The 19,355-nt window shown below is 51.8% G+C and overlaps 1 protein-coding gene across 2 annotated transcripts in view; it reads left to right on the top strand.

Moving 5' to 3' along the window:
• ACVR1B (activin A receptor type 1B) overlaps positions 1–19,355 on the top strand; it is a 33,677-nt gene extending 14,322 nt beyond the window's left edge. For both annotated transcript variants that reach the window (XM_046658101.1, XM_046658109.1), the window contains exons 2-9: positions 2,126–2,365; positions 3,163–3,411; positions 6,292–6,522; positions 9,428–9,595; positions 10,584–10,740; positions 11,894–12,018; positions 14,639–14,769; positions 16,291–19,355. In XM_046658101.1, coding sequence (XP_046514057.1) covers positions 2,126–2,365; positions 3,163–3,411; positions 6,292–6,522; positions 9,428–9,595; positions 10,584–10,740; positions 11,894–12,018; positions 14,639–14,769; positions 16,291–16,416 — 1,427 coding nt within the window. In that variant the 3' untranslated portion in view covers positions 16,417–19,355. The remainder of the gene's footprint in view (positions 1–2,125; positions 2,366–3,162; positions 3,412–6,291; positions 6,523–9,427; positions 9,596–10,583; positions 10,741–11,893; positions 12,019–14,638; positions 14,770–16,290) is intronic.

The raw sequence follows: 19,355 nt of genomic DNA, 5'->3' as shown, positions 1-19,355 counted from the left end.
CCGTGAACCAACGAAAGGAGAATCAGTATCTGGAGCCAGAGGTTCTGGCTCTCCTGTCTGCTAGTTGACCGACTCTGAAGTGAGCTTTTTTTCGAAAGGCGGCTGCGGGTCTGGCCTGCGTGTCCCACTGTGCTCAGAATAGCCCTCTTGGAGTTGTTCGTTTTCCCGTCTTGCTTCCCAAAATAGACCCGTTGCTGTTCTCTTTGCTGGACACCACAGCACATGTATGGAGAGGGGTGCAGTCCACGGGGAACCCCTTTGTGCCTGAATGTCCCCATGGACACCAAGGGGCGTGGGCATTAGTTTTCTTGGATTAACAGTCAGGACTCCAGTGTGAGTAAAAGAGGTTTGGATCCAGTGTGCTGAGATTCAGAAGTAAATTTAAGTTAGCCAGAAGAGTGAGAGAGGAGCAAATCAAGGTATTTGGGAGGAAAAATGAGGAGGTTCCTTAGTCTTTCTTGTGTCTAAAAGGGTTGGAATCGAAATTTAGGACGAATCTGCTTTTAAAATTCCCTTTATGGCTTGGATCCTAGTCCGCAGGGCACCTGGTTAAATGCCCTGCCTCGAAAGTGTAACTGCCTGACCCTCCGGCAGGAGCTACGCGTTTTGGAAGTCTCCCGGGAGAAAGGGGTCTGGTCAAACACGGGGAGAAAACGCGACTGGCGAGAGCACAGCTCCACACTGTCCGTTACCTGCCAGCGCCGTCTCTCCTTTGTTGCTTGGGTGGGAATGGCCGGGGATTGTGACATTTATAGAGAGCCTGAGGAAGGAGGGGTTGGACACTGAGATATTTAGAATCTCTCTTTGGGTTTGAAAAGCCAAGAGATGCCTTCCAGTGTATTGGAGGGAGAGACCAAGATAGACCGTTGACAGCCTGGAGGGTGAGTTGCGACAGGCTGGTTTGTCATGGGGCTGGTCATCGACATCTCTTCTCCAGGGGCCCCAGTCTGAGCATATTCCCACTGGGTATCCAGATCACATTCACTTAGTGTCCAGTCTGAGGCTCGGGTGGGCCCTGTCACCTCTGCCCCTGATCGGCGAATGCTTCTTTCAGCACTGTGGGTCCCAACTGAAGTCTCGTCATGGCCACAGCCATACTCCTGCCCATCCGAAGAGGTCAGGGCTAGGTTAGGCCTGTGGGAGACAGTGTTGGGGAGGACCAACTGCTGCTGTCTGCGCTATTCTTGTTAGACGGATAAATAAAGGATTTCAGATTCCAGGGCTGCCGAACTGGCTTTCCGAGGCGCCAAATTCGTTTACGGTAATTTCCTGTCAACAGCGCACACTTATGTGTAATACACGCCTAGCAAAACTCAGTCCCAGAGACCATTGCACACACAACCTATTTGAAAAATAGATATATATATATATATGTTATATTTTTAAAGTGATCTCCAGGGCCCTTCAGAGTGGGTTGAATTTATGGAGCACTTTTTATGCATTAGCTCGTCTAATCCTCTCAATAACCGTAGGAGGGGGCGCTAATATCATCCTCTTTGCGGGGGTATGCTTTGAGAGGGGCACCAGCCGTGGATGATGTTGGACTAGTCAGGGGAAGCGTTTCAAAGGAAGTGACGTTTAAGCTGAATTTTAAAGGATTTATAAGAATTAGCCAGGAAAAAAGCATTGCAGCAGAAGAATGTGTGAGAGCCGGCATACTGCATTCAGGAAACCGTGGGCGGGCCTAGTGCCTGCGGAGATGGGGCCGATGATGGCTCCGAGGAACCCTAGGTGGTTTGGATGGGGGCGGGGAGGCGGTGTCCTATATTCTCCAAAGGGAAGGTGCCTTCCTTTCATCCTCAGGCATCTAAATTTAAAGGAAAACTTCTTTCCCAGCCACAGAATAATTTATAATAAGTCTAAGGCTAAGTTCAAAAGCTAGTTTCTCTATTTCTCATAGGCGTGATAGAGAGCACTTAGAGGAAGATGGGGGGTGGCAAGGCTTGTTTGTGAGCTGAATAAACAGGTAAAAATGTGCCCAATTGACGATATCCTCTTCAGTTGTCTATAAAAGCACCTTGCTTTGGAGCGTCAAGTATGCTAAGGGATTATATTGTAAGTCTGGAAAAGGACCTGGGGTCAGTTCTCACCATTGACGTTATTGTGCATTCCACCTTCCCTGCAGCTCTGCTGTGTGCGTGCACCAGCTGCCTACAGGCCAACTACACGTGTGAAACAGATGGGGCCTGCATGGTCTCCATTTTCAACCTGGATGGGATGGAGCACCACGTGCGCACCTGCATCCCCAAAGTGGAGCTGGTCCCCGCCGGGAAGCCCTTCTACTGCCTGAGCTCCGAAGACCTGCGTAACACCCACTGCTGCTACACTGACTTCTGCAACAGGATCGACCTGAGGGTGCCCAGTGGTGAGTGACACCCTTGTCGGACTATTGGCTCCTCTTGGAGGTAGGGCACCCACGTCATTTGTCCTTCTCTGCTCTTCCTCATTCCCTTGGTTTGATGATAGGTAAACAGTTCCCCAAGGTGACAAGGGATGGGGTTCCTCCCAAGTCAGATGTGTAGATTAGAGGATAGGGAGACAGATCATCAGGTTGGTCCCAGAGGTGAAAGCTGCGTTTTGGATGGTGACTGAGCAGCCATAGGCAGCTGGTGAGGAGTGGAGGAGCCAGGCAGTAGTCCGCACGGGAGGGTATGGGACTGATCCCAAAGGAGACAGCCCCAGAGCCGTGTGAAGGCAGCTGCTGGGGTGAGGGTGACAGCAAAATGGGAAGAGGGGCTAGAATAAGAGGAGGACAGTGATGGAGACTGAGAAGTATTAGATGCCACCCCTTTGCATGTCTGCTGTTTAGATGACGTTCCTGGGGAGGTCAGAGTAGAAGGAGAGAGATGGGCAGAGCTTAAAGGAGCTGTTGTAAGTGGAAGAGTAGACCCTGGCATGTGTCTGGGGGCGCTGAGGAGGGAATGGTCCCATGAAATGCTGTGAAATTACAAAGTGGGTTGTGGCTTGACTGTTGCAAAGGACACCTTAACTAGAGAGGTTTGAATTTGAGAGCTTCCAGGCAGACCAGAAAGATCCAGGGCACCGTGAACCCACGGAGAGGGAAGGGCATCGGCACTTGGAGCAGGGTTGGGGGTAAACAAACCCACAGCTTTCCCTTGTTTTACTCTTTGTTCTTTCCCTCTCCTCTCTCACTCGACCCAGGTCACCTCAAGGAGCCTGAGCACCCTTCCATGTGGGGCCCCGTGGAGCTGGTAGGCATTATTGCCGGCCCGGTGTTCCTCCTGTTTCTCATCATCATCATTGTTTTCCTTGTCATTAACTATCATCAGCGCGTCTATCACAACCGCCAGAGACTGGACATGGAAGATCCCTCATGTGAGATGTGTCTCTCCAAGGACAAGACGCTCCAGGATCTCGTCTACGATCTCTCCACGTCAGGGTCTGGCTCAGGTACCGAGTTCCTCAGGCGGCGTGTCTGCTGTGGGCCTTCATCCCTGCTGTGGGCCTTCATCCCTGCTTCTGCGTTTACAGAGGAGGCCTGGCCTTGCACTTGTTTCTACCAGCTCTGAGTCATTTGGTTTCATAATTCCCCTTCTTTTGGAGTCTGATATGCAATAAGATAAGATAATGGGTTCACAGAAAATCTTTCATTCCCCAGATTCCAAAGGTCAAGTGTGAATCTCTCCATTCCAGAAACCCTGCCACTCTTCGAGTCTTGTACCTGTACATCTATTAAAATTCACCTGGTTCCACCTGAGCAGTGGAGTGCTCAATGTAAGGGCCCCTTTTGAGAAACAGGAGAGCGTCGGCTTCCTATGAGGCGGTGACAGCTAATCATTGATCTCCGAGCAGCCCCAAGGGGAGTTTAAGGACGTTGAGTAAAGCTGAGAGCTGGTGCTTGGTGAATCATTGACTGGTACCAGTTGCCCAGGGGTTTTTTGGTGGGGGTTAAAATAAAGGCAGCTCTGGCTTCCAGCATGGCGTCAGCACCATTTCCTGCACTGCCTGTTGATAACCAAGTCTTTCTTAGATGAGGGAACCGAACCCAACAGTGGACCTTGATGTGAGACCAGCATTTAGGATAAAAGGAATTGGGTTGTTCAGGTCTCAGGGTATAGCTCAGCTAGCTGTTAAATGTGAACGTGACTTCAGAAGAGTCTTTTTATGAAGATAAACAATTACTTTAGTGATGGTGATATTCTGTTCTTGTAAAAAAATCACCCGCAAAGGTCACTGTTGCCATTCTAGCTAAAACATACAGAATCATATTTGTGGCATTTTCATGCATGTTATGTATGTTTCCTTGCCATGTGACAAGACTATTCTCTAGGGGAATTATGCCATCAGTCATGGCCAGACGTTCCTCCTTGCACACACGGAGTACTTTGAGCTGTGACATCTCCTGAATTTCAGTGGTTTTGCCTTTATTAAGCTCTGCAGTAGAGAGTGCCAAAGTGATGGATATATTTAAAAGCTGCATATTTTTAGGAAGACAGAAAATATATGGCTTGTTCTTTGCTGAAAGAGGTAGGGCAGTGGTTAGAACTGCGTGACTGACTCTATGACTTGATTTGCTGCTAGAGGAGGGTAGCTCAGGTTTTCTGGAGTCTTTTTTTAAGATCAGGACTAGCTGAGGCTAGGGAAGGTCCATGCGGTTACTTAGTCATCTAGAGTAACATCATTAATACCTGTTTCTCTCTGGATGGTTTAGTCCACTTTTAATTCAGAATGTCAGGAGCTTCCAAGGTGTTGGAGTTTTAATACTGTGGATTTGAAGTAATAAGTCCTTGCTGCTTATGTGACTTTTGAGCCACACCGACAAATCTCTGTGGACCATCCTCTGAGGGATGCGAGTAAACAAAGAGGAGGAAGGGGCTGAGCCAGGGTCGGCTGGGAGAGACGGGGATTTCTGGCAGGGGTCTCACAAGGGAGGACAGGTTTAAAGGGGTCTCGAAGACTTGAATTGGAAGTTTTTAGGGAGGTAAGAGGGCAGGGAACATTCCAGGCCAAGGAAAACCCATGAAAGTTCAGCGTGTGTCTGGGGAAATGGCAGCTGGCGAGCGGCCCCAGAGCAGGAGCGGCTGGCTGGCCCAGGCAGAGAGCACAGTGGGTGCCATGCTATACCCCCTGAGGGGCGAGGCAGCTACTGAAAGTCTTCGTGTGGGAAAACAGCTTCATATTTTCTTGTGGAAGGAATTCTGGCCGTGGTGTGGAGGATGAATTCATTCATTTACCAGCCTCCTGTTAGGGAGGCCGGCGAGGCGGGGCCGTGTGTGGGTGTGCAGGGCAGGAGCAGGGTGAGGGAGGCGGAAAGGCCGGTTGGAGGTCTTACGAAGGGCCAGAACTGGGACAGGCACAGAGTGGGTGGCGAGGAGGGTCTACTTTGGGAAATGTTTTGGTGGTTCTGTACTGTCGCAGTTAAAAGCATAAACTCTGGAGTCAGACAGTCCTAGGTTTTAATCCCTGCTTTGCCACTTACTGCTGGTCTCAGTTCGAATGAGTTGCTTAACCTCCCCTATGAGCCTGAGATCTCTCATCTGTAGTTGGGGTAACAACAGTATCTGCCTGATGGGTGTCTGCACGGTGAATGGGAGCTCACGTCCACACAACGGTGGAGGGATTAGGAGCATGTTTGTTTGATTGGCCAGGGAGAGGGGGTGCGAGTTCAGAGTCGCTCATGATGGAGAGGTGGTTGGATAGATCGGAGACTGTGAATGGGTCACACGAGGCAATAAATGGGTGCTATAAAGACAGTAGAAGCCGTCCTAGAATAAGCGTGGGTGGTCCCCGTCTACATCGGGAGCTCCACCCCCAGCAGGACTTGATCTCTGGAAAGGGGTGGGGGCCTTGTGTGCTCGGACCACTGTCTGGCTTCCATGGGCCGCACAGCACTGCCCTCTCGTGGCCGATGAGCAGAGCAGCCAGAAGGCGGCTCCCAGCGCTCAAGCTCCCACTTTGTCTTCTCTGCCCTCTTTCCTCCTCCATCAGCATAAAGCAGGTGTGGGTGGATTGGCCTGCAGGAAGCTGGCTGCAGAGTTGGTAAATCTGGTCAGGCATTTATATTCAATCTGTCATCCGTCCCAGCTTAGAGGAGAAATCGCTTAGATCAGGAACAGCTAATGGTACGCATTTCCCTTTCTGCGTTCACTGGCCTGGTTGCTGGCTGCCTGGATTACCTGGACGTGCTACAGGCGGCCGCAGCTCTCCATGGTCCTGGACCCGTGTAGAATGAGGCCGGTGGGGAGGGCTGTGCCAGCGTATCAGTGAGAGTGAGAGGTGCAACGTTTAGCAGGTGTACTGCATCAGCTCTCCTCTTTCTTCCACCCACAGGGTTGCCCCTTTTTGTCCAGCGCACAGTGGCCCGAACCATCGTCTTACAGGAGATCATTGGCAAGGGCCGGTTCGGAGAAGTGTGGCGCGGCCGCTGGAGGGGTGGTGACGTGGCTGTGAAGATCTTCTCTTCTCGTGAAGAGCGGTCTTGGTTCCGGGAAGCCGAGATATACCAGACGGTCATGCTGCGCCACGAAAACATCCTTGGCTTCATCGCTGCCGACAACAAAGGTAAAGGGCTCGGTTTGGATCCAGGGGATCCCAAAGCCCACAGTAGCCCAGAGGGAGGGGCGACTGGGGATGCGGGACAGCTGTGGGACAGCCAGCTCTGTTTGCCTTCAGAGTTGTCGCCCGTAGAGAGTCTGAATGAGGTGACAGTCTTCAAACGTGTCTTCTGCGCAAAGCTTGTGTAGAAACCCAGGTTCTCAAGCAAGCCAGCGGTTATTGAGCAGATAAACGAGATAAAGGCCTCTCCCTACCTGCCCGCTTTCCTTCCCCGACGCTCTCGAGCCCGCCTCAGGGTAGTCCCTGCAGGGCCTCCAGTAAGTTTTCCTTGAAAACAACTGGAATGAGGAATTATGGCCTCAGCCCCTGCCTGGAAGGGATGGCCCCAGAAGAGCGTGTCGTCCACGTTCTGTGACGCGCCAGCAGCAAACCCAGCTCTGCCTGGAGCAGCAGCCGAGCGACAGCCTGCCTCCCCCGACGTGCTGCCCGACCTGCTGCCTCATGGCCTTGGGCTCAGCCTTTGGCCTGCTGGTTCCGGAAGCCCCTTATTTCCTCCTCTTCTCCCTCTAGTGTTGCTTTAGTTTGTGAATCTCTCTTGTGTGCCCAGCATGTCCTCTTTCCTGAGGACCTCCCTGACTAGCAAAGAGACGAGTAAATTAACGATTGATTGTGGGAAGTAACCAAACAACCACCTGTTCTAGTGAGCACAAATTGGGGGTGCAATGGGGGTCCGAGAGGTCACACCTGAGCTTGAGGCAGAGGTGGCAGGAGTTGGTCAGGAAGAAAAACTAGTGAGAGGGGCACTCTAGATTCATGTACAAAGGTGAGGTGTGTTGGGCCAGCCCAGTGGTGTGGTGGGTTAAGTTTGTGCGGTCCGCTTCAGCGGCCCAGAGTTCACAGGTTCGGATCCCGGCACAGACCTAGCACCACTCATTAGGCTGTGCTGTCGCAGTGACCCACATAAAATAGAGAAAGACTGGCACAGATGTTAGCTTAGGGTCAATCTTCCTCACACACACACACACACACACACACAAAAGAGGTGTGTTTGGGAACCTGCCAGTAACTTGGCATGGCTGTGTGACAGCAGGACGGGTCAGAGGGGTAGTGGGGGCCAGATTGTGAAGGGCTTTTCTTTTTTTTTTCTTTTGGTGAGGAAGATTGGTGCTGAGCTAACATCTGTTGCTAATCTACCTCTTTTTTGCTTGAAGAAGATTGTCCCTGAGCTAACATCTGTGCCAGTCTTCCTCTATTTTGTATGTAGGACACTGCCACAGCATGGCTTGATGAGTAGTGCATAGGTCCATGCCTGGGATGTGAACCCGCAAACCCCGAGCCACTGAAGTGGAGCACGTGAACTTAATCACTATACCACGAGGCTGGCCCCGAAGGGATTTTTTGAGAGGACTGTGTTCTATTGTGAGATAGTGGGTAGTAAGGGAAATTTCATTCATTAATTCAGTAGCATTTATTGACTGCTGTGGCTCAGGACTTCTGCCAGCTGCTTGGATTATCACACGTGAGATCATGACATAGGCTCTGCCCTCACCGCTCTCAGGAAGAGGGGACAACAGGCACATGGCAGGTGGTGCACGCAAGTCAGGAGGACGACGAGCTGATGGGTTTACGTTTCAGAAGCGTCTTTGGCAGCCACGACACACTTTGCTCCTGGGGCAGTGATTTCTAGAAGTGAAGGTCTGCACAGCCTACAGAGGGTGCTAAATATTTTTCCTTCCTACAAAACAGCAGACTGCTCGTTCCTCATGTGGCTGGGGGGGTTGGAGTGGCCTCAGCTGCCCCCAAGCTGAAGAGTCTTGGACTCGTACACAAGGGAAGAAAGGGAAGAGTGAATATTCTAAAGGATCAGGAGATGCCTTCCCTTGTGGCTTGTTGCCCGGGTCCTCAAGATCTCGCCTGGCGGGCGTGGGAGAGGGGTGTCGGGTGGACCTTGTTCACAGCAGAGAAGACAACGTTGGTACTTTTCCAGGAGCTGCTCCCTTTATTGATTCTGGCCACTTGTGTGAGTAGGAAGCTGGCTGTCAGAACTCACATTAGGGCCGCAGGAGGAGAAAATCGTCCTGGCTTTTTTAACATGATACATTTATTATAGTGTCCTGGAACCAGCACCAGCCTGGAATTTGGGAGATCCCAATGCAATTTCCAGCCTTCCTGGTAACAGCAGCATAGCCTAATTAGTTTACCAGGTTTTGGTTTCTCCCCCCCCAGCTACCCCCACCCCCCCCCCCCCCCCCCCCGCCCTGGTATTTGAAAGTGCGGGCTCTCCACCTTTCCCTGGCTCTTCTGAGCATGAGACGACCTCTTTGGAATCCTTGGAAGTGTGCTCTTTGTGCCTTGAAAAGCGTTTTTTGGCCTGGAATGCAGTACTGTGTGCAGGAGCTCCTTCCTGCTCTGCAGAGCTCATAGCCTGGTCAGGGTGAGGGGCTGAGAGGAAACGGCACGAGAAGGTGCTGGGGGGCAGAGGAGGACCTGGGCAGTGGTGGAGTCTCGTCGTGGTCGCTAACGAGTAGATGAGCAGGTCTCGTCAGGATCAAAGCAGTGTAGCCACGATGTTACCTGTTTCCCTGAGCATGAGCTGCCCCTCCTCCTGGGTGCCTCAGTTTCCAGTTGGTGTCGTAATGGAGCACTGTTCAGAATTCTGCAGCCTTGCAGGAAATCCTGCAGGAAACAAGGGAGCAGGTGTAAGAAAGGATGCTGCTCCTCTGTCCTTCCTGGAACCTGAATCTGGTGGACAGCTGTCAGTGAAACGGGCACAGAGGAAGCCTCGGGGTGGAGGCGAGGAGTGGGTGTCAGGAGCCTGGCTGGGGTTGGTGCTGTGCACACTCCTCGTTCCCGCCTTGGCCGCTGTGCTGGCGGGGACGCCTTCCCCAGAGCTCTGTGTGGTCCTCTGCAGATAATGGCACCTGGACACAGCTGTGGCTCGTCTCGGACTATCATGAGCACGGCTCCCTGTTCGATTATCTCAACCGGTACACCGTGACGATTGAGGGCATGATTAAGCTGGCCTTGTCTGCTGCCAGTGGGCTGGCGCACCTGCACATGGAGATCGTGGGTACCCAAGGTGAGTGGACCCAGCTGAGGGCCCGGGAAGGTGGGTAGCCCTGAAGCCTGTGCCATCCTGATTCAGCTCCCAGAACTCCTTTCTATGGAGAAGGCTGGAGCTGGACCTTGGGAACTGTGGTCTCAGCCTTACTTGAGTGTGAACAAGAGGTGTCTCGGGGTTCTTTTCACCTGTCTTCAGAGCCCCCCGGGACTCCATGACGTAAGTGTTCAGTTGTCGTTCGATGGCCTGCATAGTTGTTGGCTGGTGAGCCAGTGTCTATTGAGTGAGGTCTCAGAAACCTGCAGCGCATGTGGGAAGGAATGGGACTAAGACGGTTAACCAGACTAACGAGCAGGGGCTTCACTTTTGTCACTTCACACTCATTGTTGGGGACAGCTGGCTCAAAGACTGCTGGGTGGATGAAAACACTGGGCCTGACCCCTCGCAAAAGGTTTCCTGGAGGAGCAACGCCTCGAGCGACCTTGTTGGTTGAGGGCAGCATCAGCCCTTTGAGGCCCTGCATCTTGTTGGGGTGGCGGCTGGGCTCCCTGAATCCTGGTCGGCCAGGGCAGCAGCTCTTGCTGACCGGGACAGACAGCCAGCATTCGAGTGTGGTCCTGTTGCCAGCCTCTGTGCTGATGTTAGCAGTCTCCTGGGAACCTCGCCAGCGCGGCAGCTTTTCTGGACTGGAGCACACTCGTTCAGGGAAGGGCAGTCGTGCTGGTATTGGTAGTAATATTAGCTAATACACATGCCCTGCTAAGCTCTTTACTCACCTCCGTGAGTGCATTTAATCCTCACAACATTGCCCTGAAGTAAGTACTGGTCTTAGTCTTATTTAATGGATGAGAAGACAGAGGTGCAGGTGGGTTAAGTCGCTTCTCCAGGGTTATGGGTTAGTGGGAGGCAAAACCAGGACTCGAACCCACCCAGTCTGGCTGCACGGTCCATGCTTTTACCATTTATACTATCTTTCTGTAAAGATCCCTGTTTCTTTCCCTGCCAGGGAAGCCTGGAATTGCTCATCGAGACTTGAAGTCAAAGAACATCCTGGTGAAGAAAAACGGCATGTGCGCCATCGCAGACCTGGGCCTGGCTGTCCGTCATGACGCGGTCACCGACACCATTGACATTGCCCCAAACCAGAGGGTGGGAACCAAACGGTAGGAAGGCCTCTGCCCTTGCCCTGCGCTTGTAGTGAGCTGCCCGCACGTGCCCTGTCCCATCTGCTCAGGAGCAGGGCCTGTAGGGAAAGGAGGTGTGGTCCTCACTCTGAGACAGCAGGAGGTGGAGTTGAGCGCCCACTCCCCACACGGGACTGTGCGGCTTGCACTGAACAGACACAGGTGCCAAGAGCACAGCCCCGTAGGACTGCATACGCGTAGATGGTGGTGGTATTTGGCAGGGGAGGCAGCAGAGAAAGAGAATCTGGAGCAAGATTCGGAAGGGGGGTGGACAGCAGGCCGGCTGGGGGACGAGGGAAAATGGCACTGCCTGCAGGGGTGGCTTATGCAGAGACCGCTGAGGAGGCAGGGAGCGTGGTTTGCCAAGCCAGAGCAGATGTAGGTGAGGGTGCAGACTGGGGCACTCTTAAGGGTTATGGGCCTGCCCCCCACTTCACCCCGAGGTGAAGTAAGGAGTTGTGATTGTGGACTGACTTCAGCAGCTGGAGACAGAACTGTCTAGATAGCACAGAGGAGGAGGTCTGTTGATCTGCTGAATCTCAGGGAGTGCACTCCTGTGCTGCTGCTTTTCCCTTCCTTTTCACCTGAGTGATTGCACCCCAGGCCCTGGGGGAGGCCTGAGGGGACCCCTGGTTTGCCTTTGTGTGGGGGAGCAGCTCGAGTGGTACTGACTAACTGAGGGGCCTTTGATGACTCTGGAATTAGTGTTCGTGTATCTGCAGTCAGGTCAGATAACAAAGGACGCTCGAAATTCACCTCAGCCCATCACTGTGGGTGCATTCGATAAAGTCCAAGACCCCAGTAGCAACCAGATAGCGTGCGCTGTTACTGCCCTGCCACCCACAGCACAAATACTTCTGCCAAGAAATCAAAACACGCTGGAAATAACTCTCGATGGTTTAAAAATAGAGGTACAAATAGGAATAGTCTAGTGTCAGCAGACCTGTGCTGAAGCATTAGTAGATTCAAGTCCAGAACATGTGGGAGTCTGCAGTGAAGAGAGTGGAGCGTCCCTTCCCCAAGGGGCTTTCTCGGGGTGGTGCTGTCCTACATGCAGAGCCCCTGAACCAGCACTTGGAGTGAGAGGCGTTGCCGTCATCTGTGAGTGATAGAGTTTCCTTTGCTGCTGCAGATACATGGCCCCTGAAGTGCTCGACGAAACCATCAACACGAAGCACTTCGACTCCTTCAAGTGTGCGGATATCTACGCCCTCGGGCTCGTCTATTGGGAGATTGCACGAAGATGCAATTCTGGAGGTACCTTCCTTTTATACCTTCTCTTTCTCCTGCCTCCCAGTCCAGAATGCTGATCACCGAGGATGCTGGTGTTTTTACTGCCTCCTTTCTTTTTACAGCCTGTCGGATGCCTGGTGCCCGGGCCCGCATCGCACTCAGGGTTCTCATGAAAGATGACGAACCTTGGAGGCAGCCGCGCTAAGGCTTGTTGAATAGTGTTGTACGTTGTGGTAACCATTGTGGAGGCTCATTTGGCTTTTTTTTTTTTAAACGCATTCTCTTTATCGGTGCACAGAGGGTGGGAAGGCCCTGGTGGGACAGCACAGAACTAGTGCAGGGGTCTCACATGCACGGGAAGCGGTATGTCCTAACACACCAGCTCTCAGGCCGTGTTCCTGGGCAGCCCTGGGGTTTCATTGACAAAACAATGGTGGTAACGTCTCAGTTTGCTGGAGGAAGCTTGTTAATGCATAGAATTTTCTCAAAATGAGTTTTTCTCTTATAATTTTTTCTTAAATCTTTGACATTTACAACTGTGCGTATGTGTCGGAATCTAGTAAAAGATAGTATCAGATTTAGCAGAAAACATTTTTTATCGTCAGCTTAGTACATCAGTATTTTACCATGACTGCCGAGTATTCTGCCACGCGATCCAGGTCAGGAACCGCTAGCAGCCTGCGCTCAGCTGCTGATCTCTGATGGCGGACGCTCCAGGTCAGGGAGTGGTTGACTTAGAAAGAACTGGTGGGTCCCCCTGCAGAGCCCTTTTGTGCATCACTGCCTTTTTCCATCTGTGTGTTTAGTGAGATCCAGATTATGGCGGAAGCACCCAGGTATTCATCACAAAGTTCTGCATCTTAAACTTTGATCGTTTTGTACAGATAAAACAAGTGAAGAAAACTCTGGCCACACAAGTCTTAAACTGTGAATAAGTTAATTTTTTCTTTCTCCGACTGTCCAGAAATTGGGGCTAAGTATGTAACAATAATATATATATATATTTTTTTTTAAAGATTTTATTTTTTCCTTTTTCTCCCCAAAGCCCCTCCTGTACCTTGTTATATATTCTTCGTTGTGGGTGCTTCTAGTTGTGGCATGTGGGACGCTGCCTCAGCGTGGTTTGATGAGCAGTGCCATGTCCACGCCCAGGATTCGAACCAACGAAACACTGGGCCGCCTGCAGCGGAGCGCGCGAACTTAACCACTCGGCCACGGGGCCAGCCCCTGTAACAATAATATTGATGTTTATTCACCACTTGCTATGTATAAACTCACTTAATCTTTACTACAAGCCTGTGATGTGGGTACTATTATTGTCACTGTTTTGCAGATGAAGAAAAGGAGTCACAGAGAGGTGAGGTGATTTGTCCCGAGTCACAGGGCTGATAACCTAGGGTTCGAACTCCGACAGGCTGAGGCCGGGGCAGAAGTTCCTAACTCCCCTTAGATAGTTACCAAATCAGCCTCTGTTTAAAATCTGTCCCTTAGCTCAGTACAGCAGGACTTTTCCTGGGAAAAAAGCAGGAGAAAGTTACATTGGATTTTTTTTTTTTGTTATCTTTTTATCATGAAAAATATTTGTTTGTATCTCTAAAAGTTAAGGACTTCAAAAAATATGATACTATTACCACACTTTAAAAAATGAACATTAATTAATATCCTTTAACATCAGTCAGTGTTGAGATTTCCCCAATTGTCTCCTGATTTTTTTTTAAACAGTTTGTTCAAATCTGGGTTCAAGTATTGTCCATCACTGCAGTTGATTGATACGCCTCTTAAATCTTTATAACCCACAGGCTCCATCTCTACTTTTTTTTCTTCTGCAGTTTCTTTTTTGGGGAATCCAGATCGTTTGTTCTGTAAACTTTTTTTGTCTAGATTTTGCTGATTGCCTCTTCCTGAAGTTCACATGTTCTTCTGTTCCTGTGAATTTCCTATGATAGTTACATCTTGTAACTATAATCGTGTATACATAGTTTTTGGGTTTTTTTCCCCAAAATCCTCCTGCTATAAGGCACATAACGCCGGTTCTCTCTCTTTTTGTGATGTGAACGGCCATCGAAGATCATTGTCCAAATTCTAATTCATTAGACGTTGGAAAATGCCAATATTGTGCTTCTGTCAATCGTCATGTATTAGCTAGAAGAGAAACTTCTCCTAATTGTCTATTTGGTTACCAAGATGTATAGTTTGAATAGGAAAGGCAGAGAAAATTCTTAACTCTTTCCATCTCTTTATCAATTGTTCCAAATAATGAGATTGTTCCCTATCATCCTACAAATGTGACTGAGGGGCTTTTTTTTTTGGTTCTTCAGTATCATGAACTGGTAGATTTAAAACATTTGTTTCTGTTGAGTTATCTCATCTTTGGCCACTTGGGAGTTTTTCGAGTTGATAGCTTTTGACATGACCTCACTAATCTCTGATAGCTTCCTTGCTTTTTGGTATGAGAAAGATGTTCCTGGCTAATCTGGTGTGTGTCTTGTCCACACCTAGAACAGGCTAAGCTCTGCAGGGAGCCCTAGCTCCTCTTAGTGGGACGTGGTGTTCCCAGGTCACAGTGTGGGCGGTGGTGGTGGCGTTTGAGTAACCTCTTCCTCCTGTTGCTAACTCAGTGGATGTTTCTTTCCTTTTCTCTCAGGAGTCCACGAAGAATATCAGCTGCCATATTACGACTTAGTGCCCTCTGACCCTTCCATTGAGGAAATGCGAAAGGTCGTATGTGACCAGAAGCTCCGTCCCAACATCCCCAACTGGTGGCAGAGTTACGAGGTAGGAGCCTCCTCCGCCTCCTGCGACTTTCCCACCTGCCTGACTTCTCGCCTTAGGAAAGGGCTTCCTGACAGTGGGGCCGACCCCAGGGGTACCCTCTGCACGTGTCAGCTCTTATATGCTACTATGTGCTGTTATTACCAGTCCCTGAGGGGCCACCATCCCTTGTCCTGGGTGCTGTAGGGTCCCCTTTGGAGCTGACAGCCTAGTAAGAGAAAAAGGCTCGGTCCCCAAGACACAGGTAAGAGAGGTGGTCACCAAGAGACAGAAGAAAAGCCGAGCGGGAGCTGTTCGACCTGTCTGACTAGAGAGTGGCTCTGGAGCTGCAGGATGAGCTAAGCTCCTGAAGTAGGCATCTGTGAGGCTGTAGAAGAGTGAGGGGCGGGCCCCACGAGAAGACGTGTCTGTGAGGGAGGGGGCCTTTCTAAACTCGGAAGAGGCAAGGAGGGCGTGGAGAATTTGAATTTGGGAGAGATGCAGATGAAGTGGGGAAAGGACAGCATTCGGTGGAAGTGATTGAAATGAGGACAAATGTGTGATACAGACTCGTAATAGGCCTGGAGTCTGGGTCCTCGAGCCATGAGGGCAGCTGCGTGTGCTGGGCTGCGGGCCCTGGGCTCCTCCCCGGCTCCACTTTTGTGGAGTGACCACCAGAGGGCGGTGCAGCCCTTCCGAACAAGCTGAGTGTGTCAGCCTGAGTGGTGCGCCCGCGTGTCATAGAGCAGCCTTTTCCCCAGGTTCCTTGGAGCTGTGAGGTTGGCTTTACCTCAGGATGAAGGTGAGGCTGAAAGAACTGGGCTTTCTGCCCCCGCCCCACGGCCTTTTCCCTCAGTGCTGTTTTTCTGCTCGGACTGCTCTTGGAAAGTGAGTTCCACTGTTAGAAGGAATTTTGGAACCCACTGGCTAGGACACAGGAGCTTTGTAGCCCCCAATAGCCGGTAGCAGTCCTTGGTGACCTTCCACATCCACCCCCTGGCCTGACCATCCAGGCGGTGGCGTTGTAGCTCTGCCTCTGATGAGCTTGCTTTTCGGGGCTCCTTTTGTGCTGCCTCACCCCCCCCCCCCAACCCCACCCCGCACCTCTGCCTGCGGGCCATGGGATTTCAGCCGTGTGTGTGCACATGCCCGGGCGTGTCCTCTTGGGCCTGCTTCGTGTGCTACTTCTTAAAAGAAATAACTGGTAAACAATCATAAAAATAGATTCTCAAACTCAACAGGAAGGATTTTCAGATCACAGGCTGTTTGCAGTTCCTTCTTTCAAGGTCACCCAGCTGACGGGCAGTAGCCGACGGTACTTGCAGAGGTCTGCCCTCTCCAGGCTGCGGCTTTCTCCTTTGCCCGCACAGCCTGTCCCTGAAGGAGGGGAGAGCCAGGGGCGCGGGAAGCCTGCAGAGCATGTCCCTGGGGTCACAGGGGTGGGGAGATTCTGACAGATGGCACCAAGAAGCGAGGAGGAGCCGAGGAGTCAGGAAGGCCTTCACGGGGCAGGGTCGGATTGATGCCCTGGGTTTCTGTGTGCAGGCTTTACGGGTGATGGGGAAGATGATGCGAGAGTGTTGGTACGCCAACGGTGCAGCCCGCCTGACCGCTCTGCGCATCAAGAAGACCCTCTCACAGCTCAGCGTGCAGGAAGATGTGAAGATCTAACCTGCTCCCCTCGCATACACGCAACCCTGGGCAGCGAGAACGACACACAGCTGCCATGTTGAGCGTACGATGGAGGCCTACCTCTCGTTTCTGCCCAGCCCTCTGTGGCCAGGAGCGCTGGCCCGCAAGAGGGACAGAGCCCGGGAGACTCGCTCACTCCCATGTTGGGTTTGAGACACAGACATCTTTTTTATTTACCTCCTAATGGCATGGAGACTCTGAGAGGGGATGGTGTGGAGAACTCGATGCCACGACTTGAACTGGTCGTAGTGGGAAGTCCCGCAAAACCTGGTGCATCTGGCCTGTAGCCAGGAGTGGTGACGGGTGGCCGGGAGGCCCCAGGGGAAGCTGAGTGTTGCCAGTGCTGAGCAGCACCGAGCGTGTTCCTCTGGGGACCGAGCCCAGCACACCGAGGTGGCCCAGAGGAACCGGAAGTACAGCCTTACTCACAGGTAGCCCTGGGCCGCGTGCTGCCCTCCCTCACACGGATGTCTGGAGGGACTGCCAGTGGAGACGGACTCTTCCACCTGTCTGTCCAGCCGTGTGTGCATGTGCTGAGGTGCGTCCCTGTTGTGCCTGGTCCGTGCCATGCCCTTACACGTGTGTGTGTGTGTCTGTGTGTGTAGGTGCGTACTACCTGCTTGAGCTTTCTGTGCATGTGCAGGTCAGGAGTGTGGTTGTCAAGCCGTCTCTGCGTGCTGGTGCCTCTGTTCAGTAACGAGCAGCGTCTGGTTTCCCTGGGGCCCCTCCCCGCCCCGGAACCCCCAGGCCACTGTGGAAGTCCCTTCCCAGGAGCCTGCTCTGCCTGCCCCTGTTGACACAGCTCTCCTTCTCCATTTCAGACCATGGAACCAAAGCTGGCCCAGTTGTCCATGGCAGGCCAGGCTTTGGGGTCCACATGTGAGGGAGGGAGGTGGGACGGGCAGGGAAAGAATCTTGGGGGAAGTCTTGGGTGTTGTGGTCAGTAGCAACCATGGGAAGTGAGCCAGCCCAAGGGCATCGTCTTCAACAGCATCAAGGAAGGGCCAAGGAATTTGAAGCCCAGATCTGGGAACTCAGATTGGAATGTCACATCTGTCTTTCATATCCCAGATTCTGGAAACAGCAGTGTATATTTTTGGTGGTGGTGGGTTTAGGGTGGGGAAGGGAAAGGGGGGCAGGAGTGGGAGGGAGTAGGGTGGGGGGAGGCGTCTGCATGGGTCTTTTCCTGGATTATCTGGTCATGGTGGAGGGAAGATGTGAGACTTGCGTCCACTGCAGGGGCCCTGCTAAAGGCACAGCCCGAGCTGAACCTGTTACTTAACCTGAGCGTGGTGTTTAACGACGTCAAGAAGCGCGGCGGGTGGCAGTTTGGTCAGTGTACCTTAGGTATATGATAACTTTGAAGCCATAACTTTTAACTGGAGTGGTTTGGTTTTTTGTGTTCTTTTTGGTTTTTGTTGTTTTTTTTTTTTTAAATTTTATTGGGAGGGTCTGGATTTTAACTTTTTTTAATGTTAAGTTTTTATAAAAGGAGAACCATCTCTGTGTGATGATTACCTTTCAATCTATTCGTTTTTAAAGAAATCCCGATAAAAACAACCACAAAAAAACGCTCCAATCAAATGCACGTAGCTCAGTCACACTGGAAGCATCTGTCCCTGAGCCTGCCCCTCGGCGGTGACATCTCTCTCTGCCCTGGGGTCTGCCTCCACCCGCTCCTCGAGTGGTTCTGCCCTCATCCTAGCCTTCTGTGCGTTGCGCAGCGGGTTGCACCTTCTCCTCCAGGCTTTTATTCAGCGAATGTTTGCTGAGTGCCTGTTGGGTGCCAGGCACGGTGCAGCCGCTGGAAGACGTGTGGGAGCAGGACAGCCGTGGGTCCCGCTCCTGGACCCCTGAAGAAGGAGCTGATCTGAGGTGGGGGGGTGCCTGCTTTGAGACCCCAAGTTTTCTTAGTCGGTTCCGAGAGCCTTTTGCGCCTGGAGTGATTGCTCTTATAGAAGCCCACCGAGGAGCGGGGACACCCGCCCCCCTCCACCAAAGAAACCGTGGGCAGTGAGACCCCAATCCTGGCATTCATTCTGAGCCCCCTTCCTGCCCCCAGGGAGGCACAGTCTGTCTGCAGCCTCAGAGCACCCCCACCCCCAGCCCAGCAAGCCTCTGCCAAAGGTTGAGGAGGGCAGCACTCTCCCTGCTCTCACCGTCTCCCCGTGCTGCCTCGCTATTTATTTTCCTGGTGAATTGCTTCTGTCCTTGCATTAGAGGACATCGTCCCCTAATCCTTTGGGCCAATTTACTGGCTACTGACTAATTTCCCTTGAACACCAATTGTGTCATTGGGGGACCTTCTTTCCCCACCCCTGCTGACGCCTCTCCTATCCGCCCTGCAGCAGAACCTGGTGGGTTTAGGTGATAATGGAATTTAGACTCCTGCCCCAGTCACAACCAGCCTCTGGGATCTGCCAACACTCCTGGACCAGGGAGTCCCAAGCCACTGGCCCACTCCCCAGGTGGCCCTTCTGTCCTCCCCACACACGCAGTCTAGCTCCTCCACCTCTGGGGAAGACTGAGCAGTTTTTTGGGAAGCTCCCGCCCCCACCCCTGCCACTCTTAACATCAAAAGTTAGGAGTTAGAGAGTTGGGGAGAAACTTAAGCCTAAAGCCGTGGTTTTTGGCCCCTTGAGGCCAACCCTGATCCATAGGGCTACCTGCTCCTCTGGATTCACAGACCAAGTCCAAGCCCGTTCTTAACGTCGCCATCAAGGCCCCCGAACGGCATTCTCGGTACTTCTGTTTGTTTTGTACATTTTATTAGAAAGGACTGTAAAATAGCCACTTAGACACTTTACCTCTTCAGTATGCAAATGTAAATAAGTTGTAATATAGGAAATTTTTTGTTTTAATATAAGAATGAGCCTGTCCAATTTCTGCTGTACATTATTAAAGTTTTATTCACAGAG

This window comes from Equus quagga, chromosome 1 (genome assembly GCF_021613505.1).
Source record: "Equus quagga isolate Etosha38 chromosome 1, UCLA_HA_Equagga_1.0, whole genome shotgun sequence".
In the NCBI taxonomy this organism is placed as follows: domain Eukaryota; kingdom Metazoa; phylum Chordata; class Mammalia; order Perissodactyla; family Equidae; genus Equus; species Equus quagga.
The sequence above is the reverse complement of the archived record's forward strand: the minus strand, read 5'-3'. Positions and strand labels throughout refer to the sequence as shown.